Below are 18,469 nucleotides of genomic sequence, written 5' to 3' on the forward strand. Positions count from 1 at the left end.
ATAATATATTCAACTTTATTTCACCTCTTTGCTACTTTATGTATTTATTTATTTATTAAATCATTTTAATGATGAGTTTCTCTTAAGGTTTTAGTTTATATTTTTGAAGACTTGACTTTGAATAAACTTTGAACACATTGACGATGTCGTTCTGTTTATTCATAGATGTTTATTATAAGCGTGCGCTGCAGTTTTCGCGCTCTTTAAAGCAGGATGGATTCTGATTGGCTGTCAATGTTTGTATCGTTCATAAGCGGGAAAAATCGTTATGAATGATTCCAATGGGATCGTTTCTGTAGACTCTGCTATTCTTTTATATTTAAAACGATTTTAAAACTATATTTTTAGACAGAAATTATTTAAATGAACATTTTATGCGTTATTTATTTATTATCTTATGCGTTGTACAGGAGTACACTTGTTTTCTTTTAAGTTGGTGAAGAGTAATGTTCAAGATGAACAGCAGGTGGCGCAAAAGACCTTTTCATCAAACTGGTTGTTGCAAACATACTATAGTGTGACGTGAGTTGAGTAAGATAATATTAATTAACAGCACTTATTATAGGGTCAGGGTTTGGTTTAGTTGCATCATGTAATTATGTATAATTTACTTTATTTCCACAATAAGTAAGTATTAATGTAAGCACTTTTTTTGTGTGTAAACATAACACTTGTAAAAAGTACCACAGTTTTCTTTTCAGATTTATACCATTGTATTGAAAGTACTTCATATTTGTTCGTATATTAATAAATATAATTTTTCATTATGTATGCGGACAGCAAAAAAAACAAACAAACAAAAACAAGCAACCAGACACAAAGTATGTCATAACCAGTCTGGGTCATGCGTTTATAAAAACGATTTCAGTTCAAGACATTTCAATGTTGTTTGGATCCATTGTGTGTGATTTATGGCCTACTCGAGTTTCCATAGTCGCTGTTCTCTTCATATCCTACTACGGCGAAGACTTGTCTTATGAATATTAATCAGATAATGCTGACGTTGCTTGGTAACCTTCCGCTAGCTTCTAATCAAGTGCCCAATTATTATTCATAAGGCAATTACAACCCGCTCATTCGCCAACAGACCACCGCCTACGCACCAACGGCCAATCATTCAGCGCCATTTAGCATACGTCACGTTGCGTCATTAATATTCATACAAATCCCCTTTTCCATAGTAGAACTCGCAGATTCGCCACTCGAGAGGCAGCTGGGGATCTAAGCAGGACTGAGATTGCGATGGATTGACAATAAGTTATTTATTTCTCACATTTTAGACAAATCGCGGCGGATATAATGATACTATTTCAGAGTGTTTACATCTTTATCTCACGTTTAAGGCGTTAGAGTTAAAGCCGTCGCGCGATGATGCCTCTCCGTTGTTTGCATTCACGGCATCGGAGCTAAACGCTCCTCGAGATGTTTTGATATATTTGGATGATGACATTTGGTTTTGACGGCCTGTTTGTGTGCACTTTATGTTGGATTTGAATTAGCAGCCCTTTAAGCTGAGCCCGCTCGGTGATCTGACCTGACTGATCATAATTTCAGGTGCTCTTGCTGTCATTTTAAACCGTTTACGGTTTAATGCAACATGTTGCACGTGTATTTCTCGTGTTAAGCGGCTCCGGATCATCGTGTGTGAACTGAATGCTCACATTGTGATGAGTGTGAACTCGAGCATGCGACCTGTCTATTGCTGTGCGCACGTGAGGACATGTCATTCCCAGCATTCCCATCATTCCCATCATCAGCAGCATCATGCGTCCTGATGGCCGAAGCTCCAGCGCCAGCAGCGGGTCTGCGGTCCTCGTCTACCCGTCTCTGGTCGTCGGTGTCTCGGTTGCGGTGCTCCTGCTCTTCCAGCTCGGCTCCGGAGGACTCACTCTCACCTCGTTTTTCCTCAAACTCTTTATTTACGTGTCCTTCGCCCTGCTGTGTTTTCTGCTGGGGAGTTTCGGGCTGCTGGTGAGGAAAAGCCCCTTGAAGATCAGCAGATTCGACACCACTAAGAGACAGTCATCGAAGCTCGCCGATCTATTCAATAAGTTAATGGTAAGGAGGAGGATGATGATGATGATGATGTCACATCACAACATCTCTACACCAACATCTACAGACAAACAACAATCCACACTTTCACTGTGATTGATTCAAAAATGTGAGTAGATAGATGGAACAAAAAAGATAGATGGATAAATGAATAGATAGATAGATAGATAGATGATGGATAGATAGATAGATGATGGATAGATAGATAGATAGATAGATAGATAGATAGATAGATAGATAGATAGATAGATAGAATGAATGAATGAAAGAAAGAAAGAAAGATGGATAGATAGATGATAGATGATAGATGGATAGATTGATAGATAGATGATAGATGGATAGATAGAGAGATAGATGGATAGATAGATGATGGATAGATGGATAGATAGATAGATGATGGATAGATAGATGGATAGATAGATGGTGGATAGATGGATAGATAGATGATGGATAGATGGATAGATAGATAGATGATGGATAGATAGATGATGCAGATACTGCAACAGATGAAGCGACATTAATAAAAGCATGATCATAATCATATATGTAACCCTAGTTACGTGTGTGTATATATATTCATATATTAAAACAAAAAAATTATGAATGTATAGATTTTAATTTAATTTTAAAATAAATTATTCATTTTATAAATTTTTATTTAGAAATAAATAATAGGCTACATAAAATAAAATAAAATTCCAGGTTTATTGTGGTTCGCTCACACAGTAAACAAAACAAGAACACAAATATTGAACTGTAAAGATTCAGTATATCCAAAGGTAAATATTACACAATCACAAACCCACATGCTTTCTGCTGCGACTGCGCTGTTGATCTCCACCTCATAACAGTTGGTGTAATAATAGGCCTATGTTGTATAAAATATGGTTTGTACAGTATATATTCCACACATGATCATTGCAGGACGTGTAAGTGTTGTAATCTTGTAATCGTGCTCGTGTGTGTTTGTCATCATGAGTATGTGTTTGATGGTGTTCTTGGGTCCACAGGGCCGGTTCTGTGTTCCTCTGCTGGATTCGGCCCAGACCAGGAGGGTCGTCGTGTCTCTCAATGTGGATAAAGCCCTTAAAGAAGGTGAGTAGTCTCAGTTCGCCTTCTTATACTACGCCCTGAAAGTATGAACTCATTCTGTGAAGAAAAAGTAGATACTTTTGAGTGTGTAGCAGAAGAGTACACAAGCTTTGGGACACACTATCACGTCACACACTCGCGTCTCTAACGGTTGCTCTCTGTCACATCTTATCACAGTAAACTGACCTGTCAATCATCTTATCACAGTAAACTGACCCTGACCTGTCAATCATCTTATCACAGTAAACTGACCTGTCAATCATCTTATCACAGTAAACTGACCTGTCAATCATCTTATCATAGTAACAGGGGCGGCGCCAGAGAATTTTTAACGCATGTGCTGAGGGGGTGCTAGATCATTGACAGGGGGAGCTGCGCAATTATAGGCTATATATATGTATATATACTGTGTATATACACACTATTAATAAATGACCAAAACTTGGCCACTAAATATTTAATATTCAATTATTTTAATGATCACAATTAAAGTTTTAATTTTATTAAATTGAACAAGCGCAACATTCAGCATTCAATCAAATATTCTAAAAAGATGTATTATTAATAATAATATTCAGTTATTTCAACATAATATCTCATTATTTCGACATAATGTGTGTGCGTGCAACAAGCAAGATGTGCATTTGTAAATCCGGTGACGCATGCATTGATTTTTATTAATAAACTAGTGTTTTCTGTGTCACTGTCGGCTGCAAAGATGAAGTTGACGATCGCCATATTCGTAGTGAACGCACCTATAGAGAGAAATGCACATAATGGATTACATAATCAGAGAGTAGCCTATTTCTTTTCGTTATGAATTATTTTGTTTTAAGACATTTCAAGCTTTGTGTATTTGATGTATTTCTCATGTCTGCGAGGCATATGAGTTTCGGTTAAGTTAGGATGAGACTCCAGTTAACGTGCAGTGCAAGTGACCGCGCTGGCGCCTCCATGATTATATTGTCTGTTATATTTCTTCTTATTTATTAAATCCAGGCAATTGGTTGATGAAAAATTGATTAAAATGAAGATACAATTTATACAAAACAAAATTCACTTTAAAGAAAGGCTTTCTACAAAACAAAACTTAATGAAGTGGTCAAAATCATGTCTGACCCACTCCATGTCTCTTGATATATTGCGCATCCTATCTTACTCGTGCTGTTCACTTTTCATAATCAACATAAATGAAAAAAAAAATCAATTTTTTTATAAAAAAAATAACATTATAATATTTTAACAAGTATGAAACTAAATGCGCTTATTTAATGGCTACACCAGTATAGTAGGCCTACAGACTCTCTATTTGTACAAATTGCTGCACATTCATTTAATTCTGAATTTTGTGCGTGCATTTATTAATCATTATGATACTAAATCATAACAAGGTAGGCTATGCTATGTACAAAAAATCAGATGAGCCCAGAATATGAACGCAACGTTTAATTACACGTTAAGCATTTTCCTCCCATTGAAAACCATTATAAGAACGCTTAATGTGGCTTAATGCAGATTAGAATGTCCCCTTATTATGTCGAAATAACGACTTATTATGTCGAAATAACGACTTCTTATGTCGAAATAACAAGATAAGTTTTCTTTTTTTTTAAAATGCGGTTCAGGGCTTCCATAGAATACAGCCTGAATATAATTGCTTCCAGAAATAATTTTTGGGGGTGCTATCGGGGTGCTTTGGTCTTTCTTGGGGGTGCTGAAGCTCCTGCTAGCCCCTCCCTAGTGCCGCCCATGCACAGTAAACTGGCCTGTCGATCATCTTGTCAAAGATTAAATCCTTCACATTTCATTTCATTTAATTGCGCGGGTCTTTCATATATAAATATTTATATTCTCCTTATATAAAGATGCATTTAAAAGTTAATGGCCAAACAGATCTTTATAAAAGTCCACATTGTTATTGCAGATGAAATATAACACGGATAACATTAAATAAATATTTTTTTATCAGATTAAACTTTGATTAGTCACTCAAACCTCCCCCCGTCGTCGCGCACATCCGCCATGTTTTGTAGTTTTTAAACACTATTTACTTGTGTTTGTAGTTCCTCCTCCAAAGCGCAGTGGATTGTGGGTAATATTTGCTGTTATAATGAGCACGGATCCACACTTAGAAAATCCACCGGGAATAGTAGACCATCCAGGACTTGAAAGCATTTCAACATATGCTTTGGGACACACTTATTCTAATCTCACACAGTTTAGGATGGATAGTGTGAACACTGAGACGTCTCTTCTGTGACATCAGTGTGTAACAGTAGTTTGATCTCTCTGATGCTAGACTGAAAAACACAAGCGCTTATCTTTGCTGATGAAGAAATCTTCGTCTGCTGTGAAACTGGAGGACGTCATGAGGGTGTGTGTGTGTATGTATATTATATATATATATATATATATATATATATATATATATATATATATATATAATACTCAGATTATTTAAGGTGGAAATGTTTAGTCTTATTATTTAAGGTGGAGATGTTTAGTCTTCTGATTATTTAAGGTGGAGAATGGAGATGTGATTATTTAAATTGGAGATGTTTAGTCTTCTGATTATTTAAGGTGGAGAACGGAGATGTTTAATCTTCTGATTATTTAAGGTGGAAATGTTTAGTCTTCTGATTATTTAAGGTGGAGATGTTTAGTCTTCTGATTATTTAAGGTGGAGAATGGAGATGTTTAATCTTCTGATTATTTAAGGTGGAAATGTTTAGTCTTCCTGTCATTATGATCAGGTTTTCTCTGACCTACATTCGGTTGAATAATTTAACATCCCATAATGACAAAGTGCCTTTTAAACGAAGTATCATGTGTAAATGCAAAAGGAAATCTTTTTTTTTTTTTTTTTTTTTAGAATGTTCCGCTGATCATTTATTAACTGTAAAATCAAGCAAAAAAAAAGAAAAAATACTATAAAAGCTCATATGCTATTAAATATTAACATTAAAAATAGTTTGCAGGTTTTTTTTTTGAGTATCATATTTTGTCCATTTGGCTTTTATGGCCCAAACTGAGAAAAAATGTGCAATTTAGTGCAGATGCTGATATTTATATGGACAAAAATTATGATGCTTATAATGTAAATCAATGATATATATATATATATATATATATATATATATATATATATATATATATATATGTGTGTGTGTGTATATAAAACAGTATAGCAGATACTTACATAAAATGCATATCAATATCTGCCAATGATGTCTTAGTAAGATGATATTTAATGCTTATTTTTATGATCAAAATTAGATTTTTTTTTTAATGATTTTTACGCCTTTTGATCATATTTGATGCTCATGTTTTTCCTAATAAATGATATCTGGATAATCAAGTAAACCAAAGCTGCTTCAGTCCAGTTGAAATATTACTAACATTATCAAAGTTATTCTTATGTTTTCTTTATATAAATCAGTGCAGATTTGACAGCAGAAAGACACGTGCTGATCAAATATATGCACTTACATTTTTTGTTTTTATATAATATTTCTTGTGAAATTACCCATAATCCTCCATGTAATTATTTCCCAAGTCCAATGATCATTTAATCATAAATCATAAATCTCAATATTCTTCAGCCTTTTGTTGATACTCAATATATATCTTGAATTTGATGCATTTACTTTTTGGTTGCGCCAAGTTTGATGTCAGTGACGCCAAACACCATTTGTTATTGTGTCCCTTAAAGCAAAAAAAAAAAAAAAAAAAAAATTGTGTCCCTTAAAGCTGCAATATGTCATTTTTCCGCCACTAGGGGTCGCTAACCTCTTACAATAACAAAGGCGTCGGTTGATGACGCATAAGCGGAATTATGGAACTCGTCGTCATGCCGAAGGATCTAATAATGTTTATGGATGAGTGAATACACTGATGTGTTTAGCATGACTGTGGTGAAGCAGGGCTCGAGTGCTAATGAGAGACAGATCTCAGCGCCACACGCGAGTCCCGCGGATATAAAGAGATGAGGACATTTCATTCTGGCGAACTAACTTACCCGCTAGTGCTGAATAACACTCACACAGGGCAGTTTATTAGACGAATGAAACTTGTGAGGGAACGCAGCGCTGTTTCACTTGCTCTACACTATCACACTAAACTGCATTTGAGTGTGTTAAAGTTATAATGTTATTCTGTGTGTTAGCTTGTCTGTATGAGACTAGCAGTGAGCGAGATCAACATTAGCATAACATACTGATCATATTCTAACATTTCATCATGTTGAGCTGTATAACATTGATTAGTTTTATGTACATTTGCTCACCTGTCTAATAAAGTACATGCAAAAGCGTCTCTGTCAAGTCTAAGTTAGCCGCGGACGCTAGCTCTCGGCATCTCGAAAACACCACGCTGATATTGATCCTAGTTTTAGTTCTCCTTTTCTCCCAAAGTCTGCTTGCCCTGATCCATAATGTTTGAACGAAACAACAACAGCGTGAGCGCGCCGCGAGACGTAGCGCAGTTGTCCACGTCTGTCGCCATGGTTACTACGGCAGAACGAGCGGAAACCAGGGATAACGCGGATATTACGTCACTGACAGGCGACACTGAACAGGGACGAGACATTATTCAAAACTGGAATTTCTCTGAAATTAAAAATCTTTGGGAACTTTTGGGATATAGTAAGTGCACAACTGCAGGAAATTTTATTACAAAAATCTTACATATTGTACCTTTAATGAACATGACAAATGAAGTTTAAACAACATGAGATTTGAGATCTGCTGTGGAGGGAAAGATTTTTAGTGTGAAACACAATTTCAGTCTGTTCCTCACACAAAGCTATTAAACAACTGCAGAAGAAAATGGTTTTTGAGCACTTTATAGTCGCTGTGTGCTTTCATAGTTTATGAGAGATATCTCCTTTCGTGTCTAAGTGGAAAAAAGAGAGATTTGTTGTCATGGGAGTGAGTATGAACACCATTTTTATTTTGAGGTGTACTGTTCCTTTAAATACTCTATGTTATTGTTAAAGAGGTGAATATTGCTCAGCACACATCAGCGTCAGAGGTATTTGTTTCACCTTTGACCTCTGTCGGTCACAAGACCTCTGTGTTCCCGCGCTCGGACTGGACTTCTCTGCTAAATCTCTGAGCTTTTGAGTCCAGGAGGCGATCAGTTTCAGATCTCGGTTCGAGTCCCACAGCAGTCTCAAAACTGAGCCGATTATAGACTTAAAATGCCTGAATGTCATTACATTGGAATTAGATATTAAAATATCAAATCAAGTCTGAATGCCATAATATGCCCCTAAGATTCAAGGTATCAGGGCCAGAAATGCCCCTTTTGTCTCATATTTATGTGATATGATTGGCCTATATTTGGCCTATAGTTTAGTAATATCACACCAGTGCTGTTTTTGTCCTGAATAACAGGATTGCAAATGTGATATTGGTTTTATACAACAGCTCAATAAATAAGAAGTTTATATTGTATTATATTTTAGACACAATATTGTATGTTTTTGCTCAATTTTGCCAAAGATAATATTACCTATAAAGCCAGAGCAGAACTGTTGTGCGTCTTCGAGCCTCACAGCGGTGTTTCGCTTCTGAATGAATCTGTGGTTTGAGCGAATCAATTGAGTGAACCAGTGATTCACAATGAGAGTCATTTACTTCATTCCTGAATGAATCAGCCATTTGAACAAATCAATTGGGTGAACCAATGATTCATAAAGAGAGTCATTTACTTCATTCCTGAATGAATCAGCCGTTTGAACGAATCAATTGAGTGAACCAATGATTCACAAAGAGAGTCATTAACTTCATTCTTGAATGAATTAGCCGTTTGAACGAATCAATTGAGTGAACCAATGATTCACAAAGAGTAATTTGCTTCATTCTTGAATGAATCAGCCATTTGAACAAATCAATCGGGTGAACCAATGATTCATAAAGAGAGTCATTTACTTCATTCCTGAATGAATCAGCCGTTTCAACGAATCAATTGAGTGAACCAATGATTCACAAAGAGAGTCATATTTACTTAATTCCTGAATGAATCAGCTGTTTGAACAAATCAATCGGGTGAACCAATGATTCATAAAGAGAGTAATTTACTTAATTCCTGAATGAATCAGTTGTTTGAACGAATCAAATGAATGATTCAATGACTTACTCATTTAGAGATTTACCGCCACCTACTGGCAGTTTCTTATTTAGAGTATAATTTCATAAAATAAATAAAAACATTCTTATTTTGTGTGTAGTTTGCCTTAAAATGAAAATTCTGTTTTGCGTTTTCTCACCTTCATGTCGTTTCAAACCTGAATGACTTTCTTTCTTTTGCGGAACATAAGAGAAGATATTTTGAAGAATGTTGGAAATCAAACAGTTTTAGTCTGCAAATAAATCTAAATACCAATTAAGATTCCGCTTCTGAAAAAAATTGAAATTAAAAGTTGAAGTGTAATAAATTCTATGTTGAAACAAATAAATTATTTCTTTCTAAAGCTGCTTATACTTGTAATGTACAGTACCAGTCAAAAGTTTGGAAACACTACTATTTTTAATGCTTTTGCAAGAAGTCTCTTATGCTCATCAAGCCTGCAGTTAAAAAAAACAACAACAAAAAAAAAACAGTAATATTATGAAATATTATTACAATTTAAAATAATGGTTCTCTTTTTTAATATATTTTAAAATGTAATTTATTTTTGTGATGCAAAGCTGAATTTTCATCAGCAAGTACTCCAGTCTTTGGTGTCTTATGATCCTTCAGAAATCATTCTAATATGATGATTTGATACTCAGTTATTATCAGTGATGGAAACAGTTGTGCTGTTTAATATAATTTTTTGGAATACTTTTTTCAGGATTCATTGATGAGTAAAACGTTAACAGCATTTATTCATAAAAACAGCATTTATTCAAAATAAAAACATTTCTAACAATATAAATCGTTACCATCACCTTTTATCAATTTAACACATTCTTGTTGAATTAAAGTACTAATTTCTTAAAAAATATATATATATTGTTCCCAAACTTTTGAACGGTAGTGTATATTGTTACAAAATATTTCTATTCTAAATAAATACAGTTCTTTTTAACTTTTTATTCATCAAATAATCCTGAAAAAAGTATCTCAGGTTATAAAAAAATATTAAGCAGCACAACTGTTTCCAACATTGATCATAAATCAGCATATTAGAATGATTTCTGAAGGATCATAAGACACCAAAGACTGGAGTACTTGCTGATGAAAATTCAGCTTTGCATCACAAAAATAAATTACATTTTAAAGTATATTAAAAAAGAGAACCATTATTTTAAATTGTAATAATATTTCATAATATTACTGTTTTTTTTTTTTTTTTTTTTTTTAACTGCAGGCTTGATGAGCATAAGAGACTTCTTTCAAAAGCATTAAAAATAGTAGTGTTTCCAAACTTTTGACTGGTACTGTATATTTGATGATTTTCTCATTAAACACAATAATGACTTTAAATGATCTTTTAAGGGTAATTTTAAGGGTAAGCCAAATATGATGTGCGATAAATTCACCACCACATCATGAAATTAGATTTTAAAAATGTAATCGCTTGACAGCCCTAATATATATATATATATATATATATATATATATATATATATATATTTTTTTTTTTTATAATAATAATAATAATAATAATTAAATGTGTAAAATATATTGTTATTATTGTTATTAATAATATATTTCTAATGCAGACACATTCACATATTTGTAAGTGCGACTTAAGTGTCCAGATACTGTCTGTGCTAAAAATAAAAATAATAAAGCTCTAGTCTGCCAGTCGCCATTATTTTGTGGGTAAGAATGGCTGTAATCTCTCTCTCGGTCTGTTGCTGGTTTGCTTTGCTATAGGCCTGAGACAACAGTCGCTGTCATTTTCCTGTTTGTCTTATTATCGGTCTCTGTTGGAGTGTGTGGGTGGGATGACATTATAACACAAACCACTAACTGAATCTATCAAACATGTCTTTCACCTCAACACACACACACACACACACACGTTTGTTTTTCTGCTATGGTGGGAACTTCCCATTATTTTCCAACTTTCCATTCTATTGTTCACATACTGAGCTAATGATACTTTCTATTTTTACATAATCACAGCATAAAACGGAAAGTTTTGTGTGAGGGTCAAGACATTTATTTTTTTAAAGCTTTTTTTGTAGATGATTTCAGTTTTTCTCAGGTTGTTTATATGCATTCATAAGCATTTTTTGTCATTTTGTCTCTTTTTGTCATCATTTGATGAATTGTTCTGCGATGCTTCATATTACAGTAATTTGTTATACTTACTTAGTAGTTAATTGTTTCATGTGTTTATTATAATTCACATTTTCTTTTATATTTACTTTTACTTAAGTGCTGTCAGATTGATTAATCGCATCTAACATAAAAGTCTGTAAATATATATAGTATAATATGTGTGATATATAATATCGCAATGAATCGATTTGACAGCACAATTTAATTTATATATAAATAATGTATATTTAATATTATGTATGTGTATCTATATCTATATATATATAGTAAATCATATGCATGTTTTAAATAATATACAATGTTTTATAGATTTGGAAACAATTAGGATGAAAGTTATTTAATTTTTAGCAGTTTACTGTAAACAATACTCTTATTTATTCTGTTTTTGTTAAGATGACATTTATCAATATTACAGGAAACGAGACCAAAACATAATAATGCATGGCCTCTGTGGGCCTTCTGTATATTTTTGTATAAATATACCGAATCGTGAGGTACCAAAAGAGTCCCAGCCCAGCACTTATAAATGTGCCACTCTCTTAGACCATGTTTCGAGCACCTCTGTCTGATCACATGACCAGGAACCGCTGCTTGTACATGACAGCTAATAGCGTTAACATGAATGAGGAATTCAGCCTCACTCCGCGGGTGTTTCTGAAAGGCTCTTAATGAACGCTGCGAGTGAGATCATGATCATAATAATGAGCTTGCTTACACGGTTTGATCCTCTTAGAGCTCGTCACACTGGAGACCCTGTTACCAACACGGAGCTGACGCACAGCGCTGGTGAGCACCGGACCCGGCGGGGTCTACGTCACAGAGGGTCCTTCATACTGACTGTAGGGTGTTTCACTCCAATACACGCGCACTGTGTTCTGCTGCTCACAAACTGCTAGTGTTGCTAGTGATTGTGTGTTCTTAGTGATTGCAAAATCAACCACGTCAAAAGAGCCAACCCTCAAGTTCTCAGAGATTTTAAATGTGTTGCTATGCGGTTGCTATGGTGTTCTAGGTGGTTGCTAGGGTGTTGCTATGTAGCTTTTAACAATTTCAGGGTGTTCTGGGTGTTTGCAAGGTGACTGCATACCAGTATAAGTCAAAAGAGCCCATCCTCAAATTCTCAGAGGTTTTAAATGATGCAGTGCAGTTGCTAGGGTGTTTTAGGTGGTTACTAGGACGTTACTAGGTAGCTTTTTATGATTTCTGGGTGGTTGCTAGATGTCTGCATACTAGTCCAAGTCAAAAAGGGCCCACCCACAAGTTCTCAGAGGTTTTAAATGTGTTGCTATGCAGTTGCTAGGGTGTTCTAAGTGGTTGCTAAGGTGTTGCTTGGCGGTTTCTAATAATTCTGGATTGTTCTGGGTGGTTTCTAGGAGACTGCATACTAGTCCAACTCAAAAGAGCCCATCCTCAAGTTCTCAGAGGGTTTAAATGTGTTGCTATGCAGTTGCTAGGGTGTTATAGGTGGTTGCTAGGACATTGCTAGGTAGCTTTTAACGATTTTATGGTGTTCTGGGTGGTTACTAGGAGACTGCATACTAGTCCAAGTCAAAAGGGCCCATCCTCAAGTTTTCAGTGGTTTTAAATGTGTTGCTGGGGTGTTCTAAGTGGTTGCTAGGGCGTTACTAGGCGGTTTTTAAGATTTATACTGTGTTCTGGGTGGCTGCTAGGTGATAGTCTAAGTCAAAAAGCTCACCTTCAAGTTCTCAGAGGTTTTAAATGTTTTGCTATGCGGTTTCTAGTGTGTTCTATGTGGTTGCTAGGGCATTGCTAGGCACTTTCTAATGATTCTGGGGTGTTCTGGGTTGTTTCTAGGTGACAAAATACTAGTCTAAGTTAAAAGAGCCCACCCTCAAGTTGTGAGAGGATTGAAGTGTGTTGCTATGAATTTGCTTGGATGTTCTAGGTGGTTACTAGGGTGTTGCTAGGCGGTTTCAAAGTTGTTTGCCTTCACACAATGTAGATGTGTGTTCCACAGTTTAACATCGTCCTCTGATCACGTTTCTCTGATCTACTAATTAGCTGCTTAATCACATTACTGACCTAAGATCAGGTGTCATAGATGATGTAAATCAGTTTTTCATGACACACACTTCCTGTCGAGCCAGAGAACGGAAGACATTCCTATGTGTAATTTTCTATCAAGAGACCCATTGGCAGAGAATACATCATGACCATGATTGTGATTGTCATTCAAATGAGTCGGAAGCCAAAACTGATATTTCCAACAGCTTCATTTGACACACAAAATAGAAAGGAGAAGTTGAGAGCATTGCATTATGGGAAACCGCAGCTATATAATATATTAGTTTCACCTTTTAAGTTGAATTACTGAAATAAATGAACTTTTGCACGATATTCAAATTTTTCGAGTTTCACCTGTATATAGAGCCGAATGTACTGTATTATGTCAATACAGATTCCATGCATATATACATTATTATATACATAACATATACTGCAGTAATGGTTAGAGTAGTATGTGGTTCTCTGTTGTCTGTGAACCGGACTCTCCAGCATGAACACGTCTGCACAGTGCAAACGCTGGTTGTTATCAGACTCCCTGCTGGGTGCTTTTTTATTTTTACGCACAGATGACAGAATCTCATCAGCACTAACGTCACGCGGCGTAAACAAACAGTGTGTTTGGCATCCAGTTTGACTCATATGTGCTTGTCAGAATCTGATAAACGGACCAAAAGAGAAACTAGACAGAGAATGAAAATGGATGCTTAATGTCTGTAGTAGTGTGTTGTTTTCTGGACCACATTGATTCGAGCTTTAAATAATTAACGACACTGTTTCTCTCATGTTGTATTTATAGCAAAGCTGTGCTTCCTGTGAACAACCTGAATGACTCAACTGTCTCATTATTTATTTATTTATTGAGATTTAGTTCACGGTTGTTTAGTCCTTGATCAGCGAAACCACAATAGCAGTCTTATGATAGGCTTTATTATTGAGTGTAAAACGTGGAGTTACACTCAAGTTTAAAGGTCAGCGGTTGAGATTTGTGGGACATTTTCATTGGATGACCAGAGGAAGATTTCATTTAATTTTCATGTCTTAAAGGTCTTTGGCAGTGTTTTTGAATTTCTTTATTGAAATTTTATTATAATTGTATTAATATTTTGAATATTTTTTTTCCATTAGGGATGTCCCGATACCACTTTTTGCAGAACGAGTCCGATACCGATACTGTAATTTTTGGTACTCGCCGATACCGATACCTGAATTTTCACTGCATTTGTAATTTTTAAATGTATTAGTAGATAAACCAAAAGATTATAAATCATATTAGTTGGCTTAATTTGTTCATCAAATATATATATTTCTTTCAGTTATTTTCATGCTTAATTAAGCCTGCTAAAATGCATATGAGCTTCTGTAAGCCCACTGTCACTGTTCATTCTATTGCTCTATCATATTTTATCTTTCATTTAATAGCACAGCACATATTTAGAGCTGCTTCAGCAGGGCTCAGTGCTGAGGATTGGGTCAGCGGTTCAAATGTTTGTCAAAACCAGTGAAATATCAATTATTTAATCCAATTTTGATACTACAACAAAAACTAGCAGCCTAATTAATGTGAATTTAAAACAAGTAAGCAGTCAGTAACAAAATAAAAACAAACACGGTGTTCTCATGGTTGCTAGGATGTTGCTAGGCAGTTTCTAAGGATTTTAGGCTGTTCATAGTGGTTGCTAGGTAATTTAATACTAGTCCAAATCAAAAGAGCCCACCCTTAAGTTCTCAGAGGTTTTAAAAGTGTTGCTGTGCAGTGGCTAGGGTGTTCTCGTGGTTGCTAGGGTGTTACTAGGCATTTTCTAAGGATTTTAGGCTATTCAGAGTGGTTGCTAGGTGATTGAATACTAGTCCAAATCAAAAGAGCCCACCCTTAAGTTCTCAAAGGTTTTAAATGTGTTGCTCTGCAGTCGCTAGGGTGTTCTCTGTGGTTGCTAGGGTGTTGCTAGGCAGTTTCTAAGAATTTTAGGCTGTTCAGAGTGGTTGCTAGGTGATTGAATACTAGTCCAAGTCAAAGGAACCCACCCTCACGTTCTCAGAGGTTTTAAGTGTTGCTGTGCAGTCGCTAGGGTGTTCTAGGTGGTTGCTAGGGCGTTGCTAGGCGTTTTTGGGTGGTTGCTAGGTGACTGCATACTAGTCCAAGTCGAAAGAGCCCACCCTCAAGTTCTCAGAGGTTTTAAGTGTTGCTGTGCAGTTGCTAGGGTGTTCTAGGTGGTTGCTAGGGCGTTGTTAGCGTTTTCGGGTGGTTGCTAGGTGACTGCATACTAGTCCAAGTCGAAAGAGCCCACCCTAAAGTCCTCAGAGGTTTTAAAAGTGTTGCTGTGCAGTCGCTAGGGGTTCTAGGTGGTTGCTAGGGCGTTGCTAGGCGTTTTCGAGTGGTTGCTAGGTGACTGCATACTAGTCCAACTCGAAAGAGCACCTGAGTAATCTGTGCCTGTCTCGTTCGCTCTCTCCTGACAGGATGAGTATAAAACAGCACTGAGTCTGTAGCAGGTTTCAGTGACTCATGAATCACAGGTCTTGTTAAACCGAATGTGTGAAACTCACTGAAGCTGTTTCTGATCTTTCATTCTGACTCAGAGAACTGAAGAGTCTGACACTCCCTCCTGTATCTGAGCACAGCTGGGTGTCAGATTTATGAATCGAGATGATTAGATGTAATTTCATCCTCATTAGTGATGTTTGCCAAAGCAAGAATCACTTGAACCCCATTGCTCATGCTTAAAAGTGTTCATAGTAGTTCATACAAAAATGAAAATGGTCATTATTTCCCCGCCCTCGTGACATTCTAGCATTATATAACAAAGTTCTGCAGAACACAAAAGGAAAAGCTACAGTTCTATCATGTTATCTTGTTGCACTTTCCCATTCAATTACAAAGAATGAATCATTGTTCGAATCAAATTGAGTCTGATCTTTTAAGTGAATCGGTTGATTCAGTTCACACTGCAGTTCTTAATGATTCACAATCGGACTGACCTGGTTCTGGGGTTCAGGGACCCGTTCGTGATGTTTGGTATAAACGTACATTTTGGTACATTTTCCTCCAGTTTTTGTTCAGGCTTTTGTTCCTTCAATCTGAAATCTCAGCTTGTTGAAGAAATATTTGCTCTTACCACACCTGTGTAATCTGAGTAATAATACATTTTTACGAACAACCTAGCATCTTTGCAGCTTTTTTTTTTTTACATTTTAAAATTATATTTTTATCTGTCATATTTATTTATTTTATTATATATTTCTTATTTTTTCTTATTCTTTTTTTATGTACTGTTGTAAATGGTGTTTCTTGCAGTCGACAGTGTGACAGAATTGCTCAAGTGCTCAGTCTTGCGTATTTTCTGCCGTGTCACTTGAGAAGAGGAAGGCGTCTGAAGGAAACGGCATGGGAACGGGTTCCGCATCACTTCCTGTTGCTCAGCTGGGGAAAGTCAGCACATTTTATGAGGTCACTGTGACTATAAATAGCCGGGAGGAAAAATGCCTTCAAACCAAGCGTTCAGAAACTGCTGCACAAAGGGCGTCACTGTCACTCTCGATCTGTTCGTGTTGACCGGGTGTGTGTGTGTGTGTGTGGATTCGAGTGTCATAAGAGGACTGTAGTCTGCAGTCGTTGGTAATCCTCTGGTTAGTGGCATCACATTCATGCCATCTGCCTTGTGTGTGTGTGTGTGTGTGTGTGTGTGTGTGTGTGTGTGTGGCGTCTCGAAGTGTTTGAGAAGTGGCTCAAAAATATCCCTGATGGAATATTGCAGTGTTTATTACGGTATAAATGATTTATTGGTGCACATCATTATTGCTTTAATAATCTTGAATCAGAATAAGTTCCTCTCGCAGCATCTCTTCTCTTCTCTGATGATGTGGGCGGAGCAACCTGTCACTCACATGAGATCAGCCAATCGCAAACCACAACCATCCAATCAATTCCCCACAGACAAAATCAAGCCCCGCCCAACTTCAATTTCGAGCATATAATTCTGTATAAAAAGTATAATATTTTTATATTTTTTAATTTTGTAAAAATATTAAGTGAAAAAAAATATATATATAAAAAAATTATATATATATATATATATATATATATAATATTTTTTTTACAAAATGTAAAAATATATATTTTAGAATTTTGTACAAATATAATGCATATATATATATATATGCATAATATTTGTAATTTTTTTTACAATATTAAAATGTTATGCGCATATATATATACAGTGAGGAAAATAAGTATTTGAACACCCTGCTATTTTGCAAGTTCTCCCACTTAGAAATCATGGAGGGGTCTGAAATTGTCATCGTAGGTGCATGTCCAATGTGAGAGACATAATCTAAAAAAAAAATATCCAGAAATCACAATGTATGATTTTTTACCTATTTATTTGTATGATACAGCTGCAAATAAGTATTTGAACACCTGAGAAAATCAATGTTAATATTTGGTACAGTAGCCTTTGTTTGCAATTACAGAGGTCAAACGTTTCCTGTAGTTTTTCACCAGGTTTGCACACACTGCAGGAGGGATTTTGGCCCTCTCCTCCACACAGATCTTCTCTAGATCAGTCAGGTTTCTGGGCTGTCGCTGAGAAACACGGAGTTTGAGCTCCCTCCAAAGATTCTCTATTGGGTTTAGGTCTGGAGACTGGCTAGGCCACGCCAGAACCTTGATATGCTTCTTACAGAGCCACTCCTTGGTTATCCTGGCTGTGTGCTTCGGGTCATTGTCATGTTGGAAGACCCAGCCTCGACCCATCTTCAATGCTCTAACTGAGGGAAGGAGGTTGTTCCCCAAAATCTCGCAATACATGGCCCTGGTCATCCTCTCCTTAATACAGTGCAGTCGCCCTGTCCCATGTGCAGAAAAACACCCCCAAAGCATGATGCTACCACCCCCATGCTTCACAGTAGGGATGGTGTTCTTGGGATGGTACTCATCATTCTTCTTCCTCCAAACACGTTTAGTGGAATTATGACCAAAAAGTTCTATTTTGGTCTCATCTGACCACATGACTTTCTC

At 36.0% G+C, this 18,469-nt stretch overlaps 1 protein-coding gene across 1 annotated transcript in view; it reads left to right on the forward strand.

Moving 5' to 3' along the window:
• Positions 1–1,200: 1,200 nt before the first annotated feature.
• The window catches only part of snx25 (sorting nexin 25), a 68,655-nt gene continuing 51,386 nt past the window's right edge, over positions 1,201–18,469 (forward strand). The window contains exons 1-2 of the mRNA XM_084430110.1: positions 1,201–2,058; positions 3,066–3,150. Coding sequence (XP_084286236.1) covers positions 1,765–2,058; positions 3,066–3,150 — 379 coding nt within the window. The 5' untranslated portion in view covers positions 1,201–1,764. The remainder of the gene's footprint in view (positions 2,059–3,065; positions 3,151–18,469) is intronic.

Source organism: Rutilus rutilus, assembly GCF_951802725.1.
Source record: "Rutilus rutilus genome assembly, chromosome: 14".
Taxonomy (NCBI): Eukaryota; Metazoa; Chordata; class Actinopteri; order Cypriniformes; family Leuciscidae; genus Rutilus; species Rutilus rutilus.